The sequence below is a fragment of the Pelophylax lessonae genome (genome assembly GCF_965119305.1).
Source record: "Pelophylax lessonae genome assembly, chromosome: 3".
Taxonomy (NCBI): domain Eukaryota; kingdom Metazoa; phylum Chordata; class Amphibia; order Anura; family Ranidae; genus Pelophylax; species Pelophylax lessonae.
This window is the reverse complement of record NC_138770.1, coordinates 612,629,516-612,646,401: the sequence shown is the minus strand read 5'-3', so window position 1 is coordinate 612,646,401 and position 16,886 is coordinate 612,629,516. Positions and strand designations below refer to the sequence as shown.

The window sequence follows — 16,886 nt, the reverse complement described above, 5'->3', positions numbered from 1 at the left end:
AAACCTTTGAGTGTTATCAGTTGTCTATGATGCACTACTTTTGTGTATTGTGGTGTTCCATTTTCTTTTAACAAAGTATTGATGGAAAATGTTTCCCTAAATAAAGATTACATAAAACTTTAAGGCCCCTTTCACACACTAAGTCTGTCAGGCGGACTCCGTTTTTCTTAGCGGGGATCGATCCGACGATCCCCCGCTGAGCAGGCAGATGACAGCTGTGTCTCCGCGCTGTGTGCGGAGACACAGCTATCAAGTCCCCATTCTTCTCTATGGGGGAATCGGATGAGAACAGACCGTCTGTCCGTTCTCATCCAATCCGCCAGACGGATGGAAAATAGGGTTTCCATCCGTCCGGTTTTGACAGATCGAATCGTATGTCAGCGGACATGATTTCGCTGACTTCCGATGCCCCATATAGATGCATGGGGCGTTCGTTCAGATCCGCCAAAAAAACTGACAGCTGGATCTGAACAGTGTGAAAGGGGCCTAAGACTTGTAGGATGATTTGTTTGTTGGACAGATACAGTTATATTCTGCAATTCATAATGTGTTCTTTATTTCCAGTCATTCAGATGTTACTAGGTTCCAAGAACCTGCTAAAGGAGGAGAGTTTTGTACATAGCTACCCATATGACTGGAGGACCAAGAAGCCTGTTATTATTCGTGCCAGCAAACAGTGGTTTGTCAGCACCGTCAACATTAAAGATAAAGCTCAGGTAAGAGAGAAGCCTTTTAAAAGGCCACTAAATAAGCTGTTTGTGTTTAAATTAAGAAGGTTGTAGTGCTCTAAACGTGTTTGAGTGACAAAGACGGCTGCCCAAAGAAGTTCCTAAAGTATTTGCCTCCATGGCTATCAGAACTGGCCCCTACCACTTTTGTTTGCACTTGACCCCATAGATTGTTTTATTGCTCTGTGATGCTTATTCTAGGAAACTTAATGTTCTGTAGTCATCTGTTTTAAAGTTAAATATATTTTTTCTGATGATTTTTACATTTACAAAAAGGAAAGGATAAGGCACATACAGCCAATTATCACTGCATAACTGAAGCAAATGTCAAAATTAGTACAGCCATTTAGTAGGTACAATGGGTGGAAAAGAAGGTCAATCACCGATCATTAGTGAGTGTCACTGAAGACCGAACTGCATAAAATAAGGTCATGCCTTGTTATTATACCAAGTATATGGCATAATCATAATTGACAATCTATGGGTTGTAAGTAAGTGTGAATAGACAGAGAAAGAAAGAAAAAAGGTGAGGAAAGGAGAGAGAAAAAAAAGAGGGGGGGGGGGGGCAGAGGGGAGTGGTGGTTAGTACCTGAGCAGTATGTAGTGGTGAAAGCGTCACAATCTCGTGACGTGTTGTAGAAATGGGATGAAAAAAATAAATGATAGAAAAAAAAGAGGGAAAAGAAAACCGAGGTGGGTTAAACTAAGGAGTTACAGCCCATCTTTAGGGCATCCAATTCAGAGTAAAGGATCCACACTGTCCACAGGGGGGTAAAACTTAGATACTTCGCCAAGGGATGGAGTATCTGTTGACTTCCAACATTGAGAGTTCAGCTGTCTACCGGCTAAAAGAAAGTGCCGTAAGAGTTGAGATTTTTGTTGTGCGACTAACTCAGGGAGTAAAGAAAGTCATTCGGTTTGTGGGGGCAGTGAGATGGAGTCACCATATAAATCATTATGAAAATTGATTGCCAAAGGGAGCGACTTTAGGCACACTCAAACCAGATATTAAGATAACTATCTCCTTGAAGGCAGGGACTGATGCAAATGTACAATAAGTGCTGCGTAAATTAATGACGCTATATAAGTACCTGTAATAATAATAAAATAATTATGTCTGGTAGCTCCACACCTCCAACAGGTATCCGGGTAGTAATCTAAGCTTTTAGAACGTTAGGTCATACACTATGTTGACTTGCCAGAATGTTTCAGAAGTAGATATATTTGCACATACCTTGGATGCTGTGATCAATGTAAAATGTGCTATTCTGTATTTAATCCTACCGTATGATTTCATGCTGGATCAAGATGTAATTTGCTAGTCTGTACTTTTTGTGTTCCACTTGTTTAAAAAAAAAAATGTGAAAAATTAAATAAAAAAATTACCTGATGTGGAGGGAGCTTCTTCCAGGTGTTACCGGGGATGTGGCATGCAGGGTACAGTACTGCATACTAGTGATCGACCGATATAGTTTTTTTATTGCCGATACCGATATTTTGGTCATTGGATATCGGTATCGGTCGATATTGGCCAATATTTTCGGACATTTAAAAAAATGTTTTATTTTATTTTATTTTTTTTCACAGGTACTCTGGTGAAGGGATCTGGAGGTCTAAAAGACCCCAAACCCTTCCTCTGCACTTAAAAGCATTCAAAACGCCAAGTTTGGCTGTTTTGAATGCTCACATTTTTTTTTGAATTTCCCGCAGAGTACCCGGAAGTGATGTCATGACATAATTTCCAGGTTTTTTTACATGGAGACCCGATCAGAGTCGAATGCAGCTTTCATTGGGTCTTCTCTTCAGCAGCCGTGCAGGTAGGATGCCCGGGTCTCCCGGTGGGACGGGAGACCCGGGCGAGCCGCAGAAGGCGGCTGGAAGGGGGAGACGTCCCCTCCTGCTCCCTGTAATGACAGCTGAGCGGCTTCTCAGCCACATCGGTTGTCATTACAAGACAGCCTACCTTCGGCTATGGACGCCAGTACCGGGGTGATACAGGCATCACTCCGGTACAAGCACTTTCCCGAAATATCGACAATATCGGTAACCTCAGGGGCCCGATTCCGATATATCGGGGAAAGTGCTTATCGGCTCCCGATATATCGGCATTGCCGTTAATCGGTCGATCCCTACTGCATACGTGGCGGTCATGCCCAAATGTGAAGTGCTTTTGTATCCGAATTTACAACTCTATTTATTCGCCAACGCAAGTCAGCAAAACTAAATCTCCACAGCAAGCACTGTGGTAACACCAAGCCGGGCGGGAACACTCATAGCTTTTGTTTTCACGGCGGCTAGACTGGCAATAGCCAGATCTTGGAGATCACTGACTATCCCGTTCTACCTGGTGAAACACAAATTAACATGGATTATGATAAACAAGCGAGCGCCTTTCAACGACCCTCTTAGACAAAAGAAATCAGAAAAAAAGGGGGGTTTGGTGCAAACCAAAAACCGCGCAAGTGGTTCAACCGTGTATATATGTATAAATGTAAATATATTATCAATAAATACAAATTATGTGTGAATATAAATATTAATAATTAATAAATATTAATTATTTACAGGAATTGCTTCCTTGTAGTGAGCGGCAACAAAAAAGCAAGGTGCTGAACAATTGTTTAAAAGAATGGGTAGTGTCGCGCTCAAACATAAAGTGCTTGTGCAGATATTTAAACCTTAATTCAAAAATTAAAAATACATGATAGGTGACAATCTAAAAAATCAATCAATCTGTGCTCAATATTATAAAGTGCAAACAGTCCATATGCAGCATCAAACAGTCCACATCTCTTTGGTGTCACACAAATTAGCAGAGACTTGATGTTAGTGCAGATTAACCTTCACCTCCACACTTCACCCAGTGATCTAGTAAGGTACTCCTTACCGGAAATATATGACCCCTTAATTATAGGGGGTCACATAGGCAATATCTCCACTCAGTACACACGATCCTCAGCTCCTCTGTTACACAGTGGGTAATCCAGCATCAAGCCCTTATAGTGTAGCTCGGATCAGGTGGAAAACATGGGTGGGACAAAAAGGAGACTCTCATGGTGCAGTACATCTAAACATATCGCTTTATTTAAAAAGTATTGCACTTACTCGAATCACCATAAAACAATCGCCTTTCTCATAAAAACATCCAGCGAGGGTTGTGAGCACTGCCGATCGCACAGCGCTCCTCTAACCCGGAAATGGCTACGGTCTCACGTTTCCCTTCCCGACGTACGTTTCGTCAGTACGACCTGACGTCATCAGGGGATCATGTACGTACATAAAGCGATATGTTTAGATGTACTGCACCATGAGAGTCTCCTTTTTGTCCCACCCATGTTTTCCACCTGATCCGAGCTACACTATAAGGGCTTGATGCTGGATTACCCACTGTGTAACAGAGGAGCTGAGGATCGTGTGTACTGAGTGGAGATATTGCCTATGTGACCCCCTATAATTAAGGGGTCATATATTTCCGGTAAGGAGTACCTTACTAGATCACTGGGTGAAGTGTGGAGGTGAAGGTTAATCTGCACTAACATCAAGTCTCTGCTAATTTGTGTGACACCAAAGAGATGTGGACTGTTTGATGCTGCATATGGACTGTTTGCACTTTATAATATTGAGCACAGATTGATTGATTTTTTAGATTGTCACCTATCATGTATTTTTAATTTTTGAATTAAGGTTTAAATATCTGCACAAGCACTTTATGTTTGAGCGCGACACTACCCATTCTTTTAAACAACTCTTAGACTAAAGAGCTCAGTTTGAAAAAAACATGGGAACCCTGGATCAAGTATATGTCCGACTCTGGAATTTGAGGTAGCTTTGATAGCGGAGTGTCATGGAGTGCATTTAACTCTGCTGGGATACTTTTCATTTCCTTCTACTACTACTCTCTTGTGCTTTTCTTTCCTCCAACTTTTACTTTCTTCTTTCTTTTTTCATTCTTTTGGACAATATTATGGTCGGAGGCAACATCACGTCCCTTTGAGTATTTCAGTACAGCTTCCCCTTTCCTCCTTTCGGACCTTGTTTAGTTCTTTGGTTCTGGAGGAGGGATGGGGACCATGACGTTCTGGATCACCTTGGTGTTGGGTGACAGATGGATCACCGGGTGTATCTGGTAACTAAATGTATTCAGTTATGAAGAAGGCAGATATTGTGATATAGTGTTGGTGACAGAAGGATACCCTACTTGCAATACCACGTTTGTATTGTTATGGACCCATGGAAATTTATGTTTTCAAAACATGTATTGTCTCATTTTTCTTGTTAAAAACTCAATAAAAATAATTGAAAGGAAAAATTACCTGATAAAAAATAAGTTTTGGATGTTAGAGGAGCCAAACCCTGGAAGCCAGTGTTAATTTTGGCAGCAAATTTCAATTTAGTTTTAGTCTTAGTCTTGGGACTAAAATGGCATTTTAGTTTCTGTCCCATTTTAGTCTTCTACAAGTGTTTTAGTTGTATTTAGTCGACTAAAACGTCCTACATTTTAGTCGACTAAAACGTCCTACATTTTAGTCGACTAAAACGTCCTACATTTTAGTCGACTAAAACGTCTTACATTTTAGTCGACTAAAACGTCTTACATTTTAGTCGACTAAAACGTCTTACATTTTAGTCGACTAAAACGTCTTACATTTTAGTCGACTAAAACGTCTTACATTTTAGTCGACTAAAACGTCTTACATTTTAGTCGACTAAAACGTCCTACATTTTAGTCATCTATAATCGAATGGGTGTAGTTCAATTGTAATTTGTAATGCATTATCCAAGCATTTCTCTACAATTTCCAAACTCATTATATACTACTGGTGGTCCTGGAGTGAAAAATCTAATATGTTATTATTTATGGTATTAAGCTTTGAGCATGCACCAGTGTTAATTTTGGCAGCAAATTTCGATTTCGTTTTAGTTATAGTCTTTTGACTAAAATGCCATTTTAGTTTTAGTTGTATTTTAGTCATCTGAATTGTTTTAGTTTTAGTCGTATTTTAGTCGACTAAAATTTTGTTAATTTAGTTTTTAATTTAGTTGACGAAAACATTTTAGTCGACGAAATTAACACTGCTGGAAGCTTTGCCCAAAAAAGAGCAAGGCTTTTGCTTTTACATGAGCCTCCTGCAAGGAGAAAACATCGTAACAGAATAGTCACATCTTCATCACCTTAGATCTCACACTACTGATACAAAGCTGAGGCTACAGAGCAGGAGTGCCTAGGCACCCTAATATACCGTGAAGTGCACCGCTATTTCAGAAGGAACTCACGACAAAGTGCATTGTGTAGGGCACTGCTTAGGCACAATTTACATTTCTAAATGTTCCCTACAATATAAATTCTTAACTTTTTGTGTTCATTTTCACTTTCCACTCCATTTATAATATAACCTTTTATACTTTTCTTGTGTAGGATCAATACATATCACAAGGTGGATTGTGTTTGCCAGGATCGTGGTTTCATAGGCATATATCACTTATTGGCAGAAATACTTAAAAAGCTTTTCCCCCGGGGGAGAGCAAGGTGGATATTGTATGTGGGTAACTGATGGATGTCACTGCTTTAAATTATGTATGTAAGAATGATTAAATTTTTTTTCACAGGAAGCTTTAAAGAAAGTGAAATTTGTTCCAGCCTCAGCCACCAACCGCATGTTAAAAATGCTAGAAGAACGAACCTACTGGTGTATATCAAGACAGCGTAGTTGGGGGGTCCCTATTCCAGTATTCTATCACAAAGAGACGCAAGAGCCACTAATGAACAGGTAGGTTCTCTCTTCTCTGTTTAAAACCATGTTGCCCATTGTGATATACAGCTACTAGGTGGAGTATTTGTAGTATTTTTATGAAAATGGGGTGTAGCAAGCAAAAAAGTCATAAACTACTTTTCTGTTCTTTCTTGTTCACTTTAACCACTTGGAACTCTGGAGGATTTACCCCCTACATAACTAGGTTATTTTTTTGCAATACGGCATTGCATTACTTTACCTGACAGTTGCGCGGCCATGCAACGCAGTGCCCAAATAAAATGTATGTATTTTTTTCCCCCCACAAATATAGCTTTCTTTTGGTGGTATTTGATTACCTCTGCCTTTTTTTTTTTTTTTTTTTTTTTTTTGTGCTATAAACAAAAAAAGACTGACAATTTAAAAAAAAAAAAAACAATATTTTTTTTTTACTTTCTACTATGAAACATATCCAATTAAAAAAAAAAATTGAAAAATCTAATTTCTTTATCAGTTTAGACCAATATGTATTCTGCTACATATTTTTGGTAAAAAAAAATCCCAATAAGCATATATTGATTGGTTTGCGCGAAAGTTATAGCGTCTACAAACTATGGGATATATTTATTGAATTTTTTTTTCCCAAAAAAGTTTTTATTCGTTTTTAAAGAAGGAAAACATATTGCAATTACAGAGGTAACATTATACAAAAGTAGCAAAACGATCAGATTCATTGGTTATACAACATGAGTCTTCGTAGTAATGTAAAGTCAAAAACAACATCACATGGACATCTAAAGAAATGTCAGTATAACCGGCTATGGGATCCATTCGGGCGCCCCAAATGGTTATGGAATTTTTATGTATTTTTTTTTTTTTTACTAGTAATGGTGGCGATGAGTGACTTATAGCGAAATTGCGGCGGATTAATCAGATGTTGACAGTTTTGACACTCTTTTGGGAGTCAGTGACACTAACAGTGATCAGTGCTAAAAATATGCACTGTCACTGTACTAATGAAAATGGCTGGGAAGGTGTTAACATCAGGGGTGATCAAAGGGTTAAATGTGTGCCTAGCCAGTGTTTTTGTACAGTGTGGGAGATGATTTTACTAGGAGAAGATATAGATCCTTGTCCCTGCTTTGCAGGTACATGGGATCCATGCCTTTCCCACTGACAGAAGGGCAATCTACTGGTTTACCTGTACTGAATGCAGGTGTCGGTGGACATTGAGTGCGCAGTGAAGAAAGAAAATGGCCTCTGCCCCCACCTATAACTGGCCTTCATAGCAAAGAACACATGGAAGGGCAACGCACATGAAACAAACAAAAATAAAATTCCCAGTTCAATTTGCCAACCAGTCTGCTTACCAACCAAATTAACCTGTCTAACAGTTTGCGTCAAAACAGGGGTTTAGTTAGCACACTGAGTGCGCAGTACCCGCAGATCAGCTCCCACTGTGTATAATCAAAGCAGGAGCGGGCCGTCAGTGGCATGCATGCGCTCCCCCATCCCGGAAGTGTCAGATCACATACTAGTTACAGGATCCAGAGCAGCAGTGCCACCTTGCCACCGTATATGTAAGTTGTACAGTCGGCGAGTGGTTAGAGTGCTTCTGTCAGGATTATTAGTGTGTGAAATACAAACACATTTCTCTATCATCCATTGAGGGAAGATATTGATTTTGAATGTTTCACAGTTTTTTTAGCCAGCAGGTGGGCCTCCAAGCTTTTTTTTCTCATGTTTACTAGGATAAGATTGTAACCAGATGGCTGCACTCAGGGGGAAGGGGAAATGCAGTTGTCCTTTAACCCTTTTCCTGCCACTGAAATAAGGCATATGACGCTATAGTTTCCAGCTTTGCCAGGCAAAACAGCTTTGCCAGGTCAGTATGTCTTACATCAGCTGCATTCCCCCTTCTACCAAAGCATAGCAAGCTATGTTTATTATGCCTTCAGGTTTGTGAATGAACAGGAAGCCTCTTTCTCTTTTTCAATCTCAAAAGTGAAAAAAATCAGGCTTCTGTTTAGATCCCTAATATTTTTTCAAAGACCCCCCCCCCCCCCAACATGGCTGTAAAAATAAATAAATAATGGGAAGAAAAAAAAGATAAAACAGAAAAGGATGTCATTGGCACAGCACACAGAGCATATTTTTGCACTTGGGAATCGCACGTGTTTCCTACAGCCACTGGTAGCAGCCTGTGAAAATCAATGACCAGCTGACAGAGGCCATGTCACCACACATTCTCGACATAAACTGGGGTGCTCATACATTTCTTTATGCATGTAACCAACTGGATGTGCGGTACATTTGTACAACCATGGCTTCTGCTGGCCTGTTATTTCTACAGGCTGTACGCTTATGCCTGTGAATCCCAGGAGCAGAAATATGCTTTCTCTTGATGCTGTACGACCCTTTGTGGCTGTGTAAATGAGGGCTAAACCCCCACCTCTCACACACAAATTATACACACATAACCTAAACATTTGCACTACAAAACATAGTGGTAAAGCAAGTTGTGTGTTGGTGCACTGTAATGCACCAGCATACTAAGGGCCTATTTGCTTCAATGGGCAGGCATTATGGTGGGCGTAACCCATGTGCACTGGTGTGCATTTTGCATAAGTCCTGCAGTGCATTGTTGCAACGCATTGCAGTGCTTGATTTTTTTGTGACACATTGTAATGCACTGTGTTGCAACAAAATGTGTGCCAGCATCAAGTAATGCAGCGCATGCATGGCACTTCGGATCGGGCATTACCACAACCTCCTTTTTTATTATCATCTGTACTTTTTTTACAGTTTTGCATATTTTTTTCATTTTCACTATTTTTCAAAAAGGCACAGTTTAAATATGTACAGATATTTTTATTATTATTATTCTTGTCCTGTACTTTAAGAAAACATATGGTTGGGGGAGGGGGTCTTTTACAAAAGCTGTAAGTAAAAAATGAATAACAAAACTGAAAAATTGCAAAAGTGATCTGGCCTCCTGGGTTTTAAAGTGACGCCCATGGTCTGGCAGTGAAAAGGGTTAAATTGTGTTTGAACCCAGTTGCAGCTTACGTGTCATTTGCTGTGCTGGTTGCTTTCGTTTTCTTTTTTGTACTTATCCAACAGATATTAAATGCTTTCGGTCATATATTTACCAGACCAAAAGGAAGCCAATATGATTTAATTGTAAGGGTTTTCACACACATTAAATAAAAACTATTTTGGGAAAAATATATTGGCTGCTATCACTGACCTGAAAATGCTTGGCTGACTCTGGTTTCTTTGCTTTCTCTTGATCTGATATTTGTTCCAGGTCACCTGTAATTGATAGATAAGCATAAGAGCCAAACACCTAGCATTTTCAGAATGAAAGATCAGCCACGGCAGTCCCTGTATTTCTCCTCCACACACTCTTCTATTAACTATTTTCTGAAATTAAAGCCTGCTTTTCAGCGTTTAGCAGGCTCAGATTATCCATGCAGCTGAGGGGGTCATATCAGTGTTAATTTTGGCAGCAAATTTCAATTTAGTTTTAGTCTTAGTCTTAGGACTAAAATGGCATTTTAGTTTTAGTCCTATTTTAGTCTTCTGCAAGTGTTTTAGTCGTATTTAGTCGACTAAAACTCCAGTATATTTTAGTCGACTAAAACGCCCTACATTTTAGTCGACTAAAACTCATTTTAGTCATCTATAATCAAATGGGTGTAGTTCAATTGTAATTTGTAATGCATTATTTAAGCATTTCTCTACAATTTCCAAACTCATTATATACTACTGCTGGTCCTGGAGTGAAAAATCTAATATGTTATTATTTATGCTTTGAACATGCACCAGTGTTAATTTTTAGCAGCAAATTTCGATTTAGTTTTAGTTATAGTCTTTTGACTAAAATGCCATTTTAGTTTTAGTCGTATTTTAGTCTTAAGACTAAAATGCCATTTTAGTTTTAGTCGTATTTTAGTCATCTGAATTGTGTTAGTCGACGAAAACGTTTTAGTCGGTTTTAGTCGACGAAATTAACACTGGGTCATATGAGTAAAACTGGCCATAGATGATCATAGATGAGCAGGTCTCAATGCTGTCAGAATACACTGATTCACAGTGGCTGCAGCTAATGATCAACAAAAGTTTTCTAAGGGCTCTTTCACACGGGCGTTCCGTATGTCCGTTTTTCATCCCATCCGTTTGCGGATGAAAAACGGACATAATGTATCTCTATGTAAATACGGATGTCATCGGATGATCATCCTCTGACATCCGTTTTTTGTCAGTTCAGTTCAGTTTTTTTGAACGGAGGAGAACCCTATTTTTTCTTCCTTTCAAAAAACGGAGCTGAAGCAAAAACGGATGTCAGTGGTGTCATCCGCAGACATCCGTATTTACATAGACATGCATTATGTCAGTTTTTCATCCGCAAACGGATGGGATGAAAAACGGACATACGGACCGGATGACACAAGTGTCATCCGTGTCCGTTACAAAAAAAAAAAAAAGGACCTGATCGGGCAAAAAAAAAAGGAACGCCCGTGTGAAAGAGCCCTAACTAGTTTATTTGACACAATGCAAATTCAACAAAGATCTTGCGCTAAAAGTGAGTAGATAAGTGATCAAATAAATTATTAATGGTGAAAGCAGCTGAAAACACTTGATCAATAGTAAATCAGACAATATGAAGCAAAAAATAGTGCAGCGCTATCAAATATGGTGCAACCCATATAAATAAAAATAAATATAAAGTATTAAATGAATAACACTGAATAATAAAGGTTTGACACGATGGACTTCTGTCAAACACTATCGGCCACACACTAATCCTATTTCGATCCATCTATCCCCACCTTAACTCATCTTACTTCTCCCCTCCTCTCTCTTGTATAAAGTATATCACTGTATAAAGTTTCAATTAGGGGTAGACCGCCTGAAAATAAGAGTTTCTGCCATGCCCACGTTTTAGACAACCTATATTTCATCTATTGTCATGGGTGCACTGTGTGTTAAATATTGATTTGGTAAGGCGGAAGTAAACTTCATGGTGGGGTTGAGCTTTTGCTATAATCTACAAGTATGCACAACAGGTTCATGCCTAACTCTTTCTTTGCTGTACGGCTACAGCGATAACTGGTCCAGGTATCTGTTGTCTTTGTGCCCTTCGCCACCATCAAAAAAATCGTCACTGGTATTACAGCAATTATACATTCTGTATAACCAGTCATGCTGGCTTTATTCTACAGCTGCTAAATCTGTTCATTTACATGCAGTGATTAGCAGAGCTCCCGCTTTACTTCTTGCCCACTCAGATGTAAGTGCTGCAGGACCCCAGTGCTATGGTCACATCTCCACCCCTTCTCTCCTCCACAAAACATATGGCCCCAGGCTCTGATTTGTGAATGACTTAAGCCTAGTACACACCAGTAGTTTTTTTCATTCAACCCAGCAGGGCTGAACAAGAAAAACATGACAGCTCAGGAGGAACCGCTGTAATAACTAGAGCGCTGATCGGGAGCCAATCTACAGACCTTTTATGGTCATGTCCCTTCAATAGGTCAGTTTCTGTTGGACAGACTCCAGTACACACGGGACGAATGTCGTCCAGTTTCTATTGAACCTACCAATGCCTCCCGACATTTAGCCCATGTGTGCTAGGCTCCTCATAGATGGATGAAAATTTGTCCGGTTCCCGCTATAGCCGTTGGCAGTTATCGTTGTATTCTGTCGGTGGGGAAGCCTCCCGCTGTCGAAATACAATAGTGCAGCGGGAGGGATTTCCCAGTCACAACACTGACTAAATTAGAGGTATAAAGCTATTTTTTTTTCTCCCCCCTAAGCCTATGGTTGGCGGAAAGAAAATTGCATAATTTATGGCGTGTTTGAGAGAAGGAGGCGGCAGAGATGGGCCCGCAATTCTGAAATTTGAAACCTGCAGCACTTATATCTGAGTGGGCCTGAAAAAATAATTCCTCAATCCCAGCATGTAAACAAAATGATTTGACATCTGTGCAATTAATATTAATAAAGTGCTACAGTGCCAATAAAGTGCTAGTAATGTGATAAATATCAATCAAAATGATATATATAAAAAATATAAATTTTTTGTTTACATATAATCACTGAGTGCACTTTGGTTCATGTAGCACTGTACATATTTGATATTGCTTTGTAGTGGTAAACTAAGTTGGTATAGCAGCTTTATTTTGCACCTTATTGGATCCTTGTAGTTAATTGTTTGCACCGATATTCTCACTTTTGCATTTTAAACTGATTTGACAGCTCTGGAATAAAGCCAGCTTGACAGCAGGTTTGCTTCCTGCCAGTGAAATGCTGTCATTCTGGGGAGATTTTTGCCTGGAGTTGTATTTTAGGTGTATTTTGCGCTGCTCCATCACATTGCCTGGAGTTAGGACTTCCCTGCTTAGGTTTTTACTTGCAAATTCATTTCAGATACAGTCCAGCTATACTAGATCTGCATTTCTAGAGGAGATGTTTGCGCGGCTCCTCCATCTCCGGTAGTTTTGTGGTGTTTTGTGGTTTGGCCGGAAGGTATAAAACAAACAACTTGTGTAAGGGGTGAAGGTTGAATTTGTTCGGTTCACTCCTATCATTTGCTGAGGAAGTGATAATGTTTTAATTGTATCTGGCTGGACTGCAGAGGTTTATTGTCTGTCACGTGAGTGGATTTATAGGAAATGTGCGTGACAATCTCTCATCTAAAACAGTCAGGTAAAAGGTCAGCGCTTCTTAAAAGAAGTTTTTTTTTTTTTAACCTGGCTTACTGAATTTCTTTTTATGTTTAAGTATTACTGTGATGGTGGTTTTGCATTTGATATGAATTATTTCTAATTTGGATATTCTGACTCATTCAGTAAGGTTGTACAATGAATGAGCAGTATCCCAAGGCAACCAAGTCTACGCTTACCCATTGCAACCATAAAATACCCATGTGGTTTGTTTTGTGGGCCTCTTCAATAAATGTTTTTTTTTTGTGTGCTTTTTTAAAGTTCGGCCAGTGTATTTGACTAAAGTTAAGGTACATTTTTGTTGGAAGAAAGAAAAAAAACTTTGGGTCAGCTGTACACATTGCAGATTTTATCGAAGATTCATGCCCGCTTTTGTTCTGTAGATATTAATATAGCCTTTTGCAGTGTAATTTTTGAGAATTAGTGGGTCCGCCTTCCATAATCATGTGACCAGTCCCAGTGCTGAAGTAGGGCTTTGGTTTATGTATAGGCAAACGTTGGAAGCAATGCGAAAATATTGTGTGACGTGATTTTATGGTACTTTCACAGTTTAACTTACAGAATTTCAGTGCATATACTGAACTGTGACTTTATTCTTGTAACTATAAGTTAGTTATGGGATTTACACCAACTTCATATAGTAGGTGGAAATGTTTTTAAATGTTAACGTATTTTTAATTGCGATTGAATGCCAGATTGACATTGTTTTCACTCTTGTTGTCCATTGCTTTTGTTGCCTGTTCATTTAGTCATCTGAGCACTGCTTTTGCTAAAGCTGAACTCCAGCCTTGCATTAAGTCTTAGAGCTCTTTCACACGGGCGGTCCGATCAGATCCGCCTGTCAGTTTTTTAGGCGGATCTGATCGGATCCTCCATGCATCCCTATGGGGCAGCGGGTGTCAGCGGAGACACCTCCGCTGACACCCGCTGCCATCCGTATCCGATCCTGTCCGTGAAATCCGGACGGATGGAAACCCTATTTTCCATCCGTCCTGGGGATCGGATCAGATGAGAGCGGACAGGCGGTCCACTCCCATCCGATTCCCCATAGAGAGCAGCGGGGGCTGAGACACCTCCCTCTCCGCTCTGCAAGCGGAGACGGAGCTGTCATCCGCCGATCCGCGATCCCCGCTGAGCAACACGGATCCGCCTACGGAGGCGGACCGTATGAAAGAGGCCTTACACAGTTGTACAGGATAATTTCTGTACTGAAATCACTTACTATGATTTTACTGCACACTGTGAGTTTCTCTGTGTACATTAGAAGCTGCAGCAAGTCTGATCGAGCCCACCATATTAACTTGCTCTTTTCTTCCTAGCCCAACTCTCCCTGGCCCGTTCCTTTCATTAATTGGATTTATTATCTTTAAGGCCCCTTTCACACTTGTGCGACTTGTCCTGAGATTTGGGATTGCAAAGTCGCATGACAATTCGTACTCCCATGGTTTCCAATGAGTACCATTCATATCTGTACGACTTCCAAGTTGCAACGGCTTCAAATTAGTCCCTGCACTACTTTGGGACAATTTTAATGCATTTTGAGGTCCAAAGACATAGGCATTGCTTCAAGTCCAGTCAAAATCGCGGTAAAACCGAGGCAGCAAAATCGCGGTAAAATCGTGTGACTTTTATGTCGCATAAGCGTGAAAGGGACCTAAATTGTGGAGCTTCAGCGTCACATGTGGATGTTATCTAGGATGGTCTGCATGCCAATACAACTTGCCTAGGAACACCCACTCCTCCAAACAAACATCCACTCACTAAAGCGGTGTTTCAGTAGTATTTGTGTTTATTAAATGTATTGTATTTTATACAAAAAGTGTAGCTGCTTACTTTTACTAAACTCACACGGCGCGGGCCCATGATCCAGCGATACAGCCACACGAACCCTCAATCCCCCCCCCCCCTCCACTCCCCGGCGCTGCCATCACAAGTGTGGGCACCTGGGTGTGACAGTCTGCGGCTTCATAGCCGGGCTGGCAATGCACATGCAGGAGTCACGCTGTGCCTCCTTAATGGCCGGGCAATCTTCTGGGACCTGTCAAGGAGAACTTCCACTCGGGGCAGAAATGGGAGCTGTTTATCAGTCAAAATGAGGTACCTGCTCTTCCCCCCCAAAAAATGACATGTCAAATGTGGCATGTAAGGGGGTGAGGAATGCTTAAAGCTGAACTTCCACTTTTGGGTGGAACTCTGCTTAAAAGTGGATGTAAACCCTCACAAGTGAAGTAAACAGCCTCAGATGATACACAGATATGAAATAAATCTCCCTACATAAGTTTTGCATGTATATCTGCCGTCTTCAGCTTTCTATATTCTTTAGAAAGTGCACATTGTGTTAGAATTTTTTTCTTTCTGTTCAACACTGGGAATGTAGTCTTGGCAGACAATGTGAGTCAGTTGATTGGAGGAAAGCCACTACTTCACATAGGCAAAGGAAGAAAGGTATGAGCTGTGAATAGACCAGCTCTCTGCTAATCTAGTTATAGCACCAACCCTGACACAAAATTCAGCCTGGCTTTACCTCGGTTGTCAGAGAACTCTGCTGATAACAAAAGAATGGAGCAGGAGAAACACACAAGACTTAGGGCTATATATAGATATATGTGCTCAGGTCAGATTTCATGAATCAGGTTTACATCCACTTTAAGGCATTTTGCTGTTTGCATAACTCCTCCCAAGAGCCAGCCCACTGCTTGCATCATCTTGAGATAAGTACTGAGGCAGGGTGCTGTGATGGTTTCAGGAAGCTATTTACAGCACCCTGCTGGCCCCTCCCACCAATTATGATCTGCCAGCACTGCATAGAAAAGCACAGTAGCCCAGTAGCGATGCCACAGGCTCTAAAATAAGGTATGTAATAAAAATGAAAAGGTTTTATTGAAAATTTCATTAGCATTTTAAAAAGGGGAAGTAGGAATTATGGAAAACAAAATCTAAGCGGATTAAATATCAGCTTTATGAATAAATCAATAGATTTTTAACTATGTTTGTACAAGCTTGCTTCCTTCCTTTACCAAGAGATGGCCAAAACAATGTACAGATGAAGAGACAACTCTTGAAGACAGTAGTCTTTTATATGGATAGTTAAAAAAAAAACCTCATATATTGTCTTACATACTGTTTGCATCTATTCCACCATAGACTGACTGCACAGTACATGCAGGAGTAGAGCTGGTAAAGCTGCTCTTGCATTAAGGAAGTTACATTTGTTAAGAGATTAGCATTAAAGCATTTCAATTTACTGGCCTTTGCTTTTGCATATTTTTATATATGTATTCAAAGTAGTTCTTTTCTAGCTCAATCATAAACATAAACTAATCCTCTTTCATTATTAGTTTTATGGTCTGTTCTGCATTACATTATTGTATTTTTAATACAGTATTTGTGCATGGTTTACACTTTTTGTAATGCTAGTTAGAAAAGTGTTAGATCCTATATGGTGTAGATATAAAGAAGAACACTTTCTGTTTCCTGTAAGCAGCACTGCACTTTATTAGTTGTACACCCTCAGTGAGCATGCTCCAGCTTCCTGTCTGCTCTTCTCCTCGGTGATGCACTCCACCTTCCAGCTCAGCTTCCTGTCTGCTCTTCTCCTCTGTGATGCACCCCACCTTCCAGCTCAGCTTCCTGTCTGCTCTTCTCCTCTGTGATGCACTCCACCTTCCTGTCTGCTCTTCTCCTCTGTGATGCACCCC

At 40.2% G+C, this 16,886-nt stretch overlaps 2 protein-coding genes across 2 annotated transcripts in view; one reads left to right on the top strand and one right to left on the bottom strand.

Annotated features, from left to right (window-relative positions):
- The window catches only part of BPNT1 (3'(2'), 5'-bisphosphate nucleotidase 1), a 178,902-nt gene that overhangs the window by 96,417 nt on the left and 65,599 nt on the right, over positions 1 to 16,886 (bottom strand). The window lies entirely within an intron of this gene.
- The window catches only part of IARS2 (isoleucyl-tRNA synthetase 2, mitochondrial), a 109,559-nt gene that overhangs the window by 32,006 nt on the left and 60,667 nt on the right, over positions 1 to 16,886 (top strand). The window contains exons 11-12 of the mRNA XM_082249463.1: positions 565 to 716; positions 6,336 to 6,496. Of these exons, the coding sequence (XP_082105589.1) occupies positions 565 to 716; positions 6,336 to 6,496 (313 nt within the window). The remainder of the gene's footprint in view (positions 1 to 564; positions 717 to 6,335; positions 6,497 to 16,886) is intronic.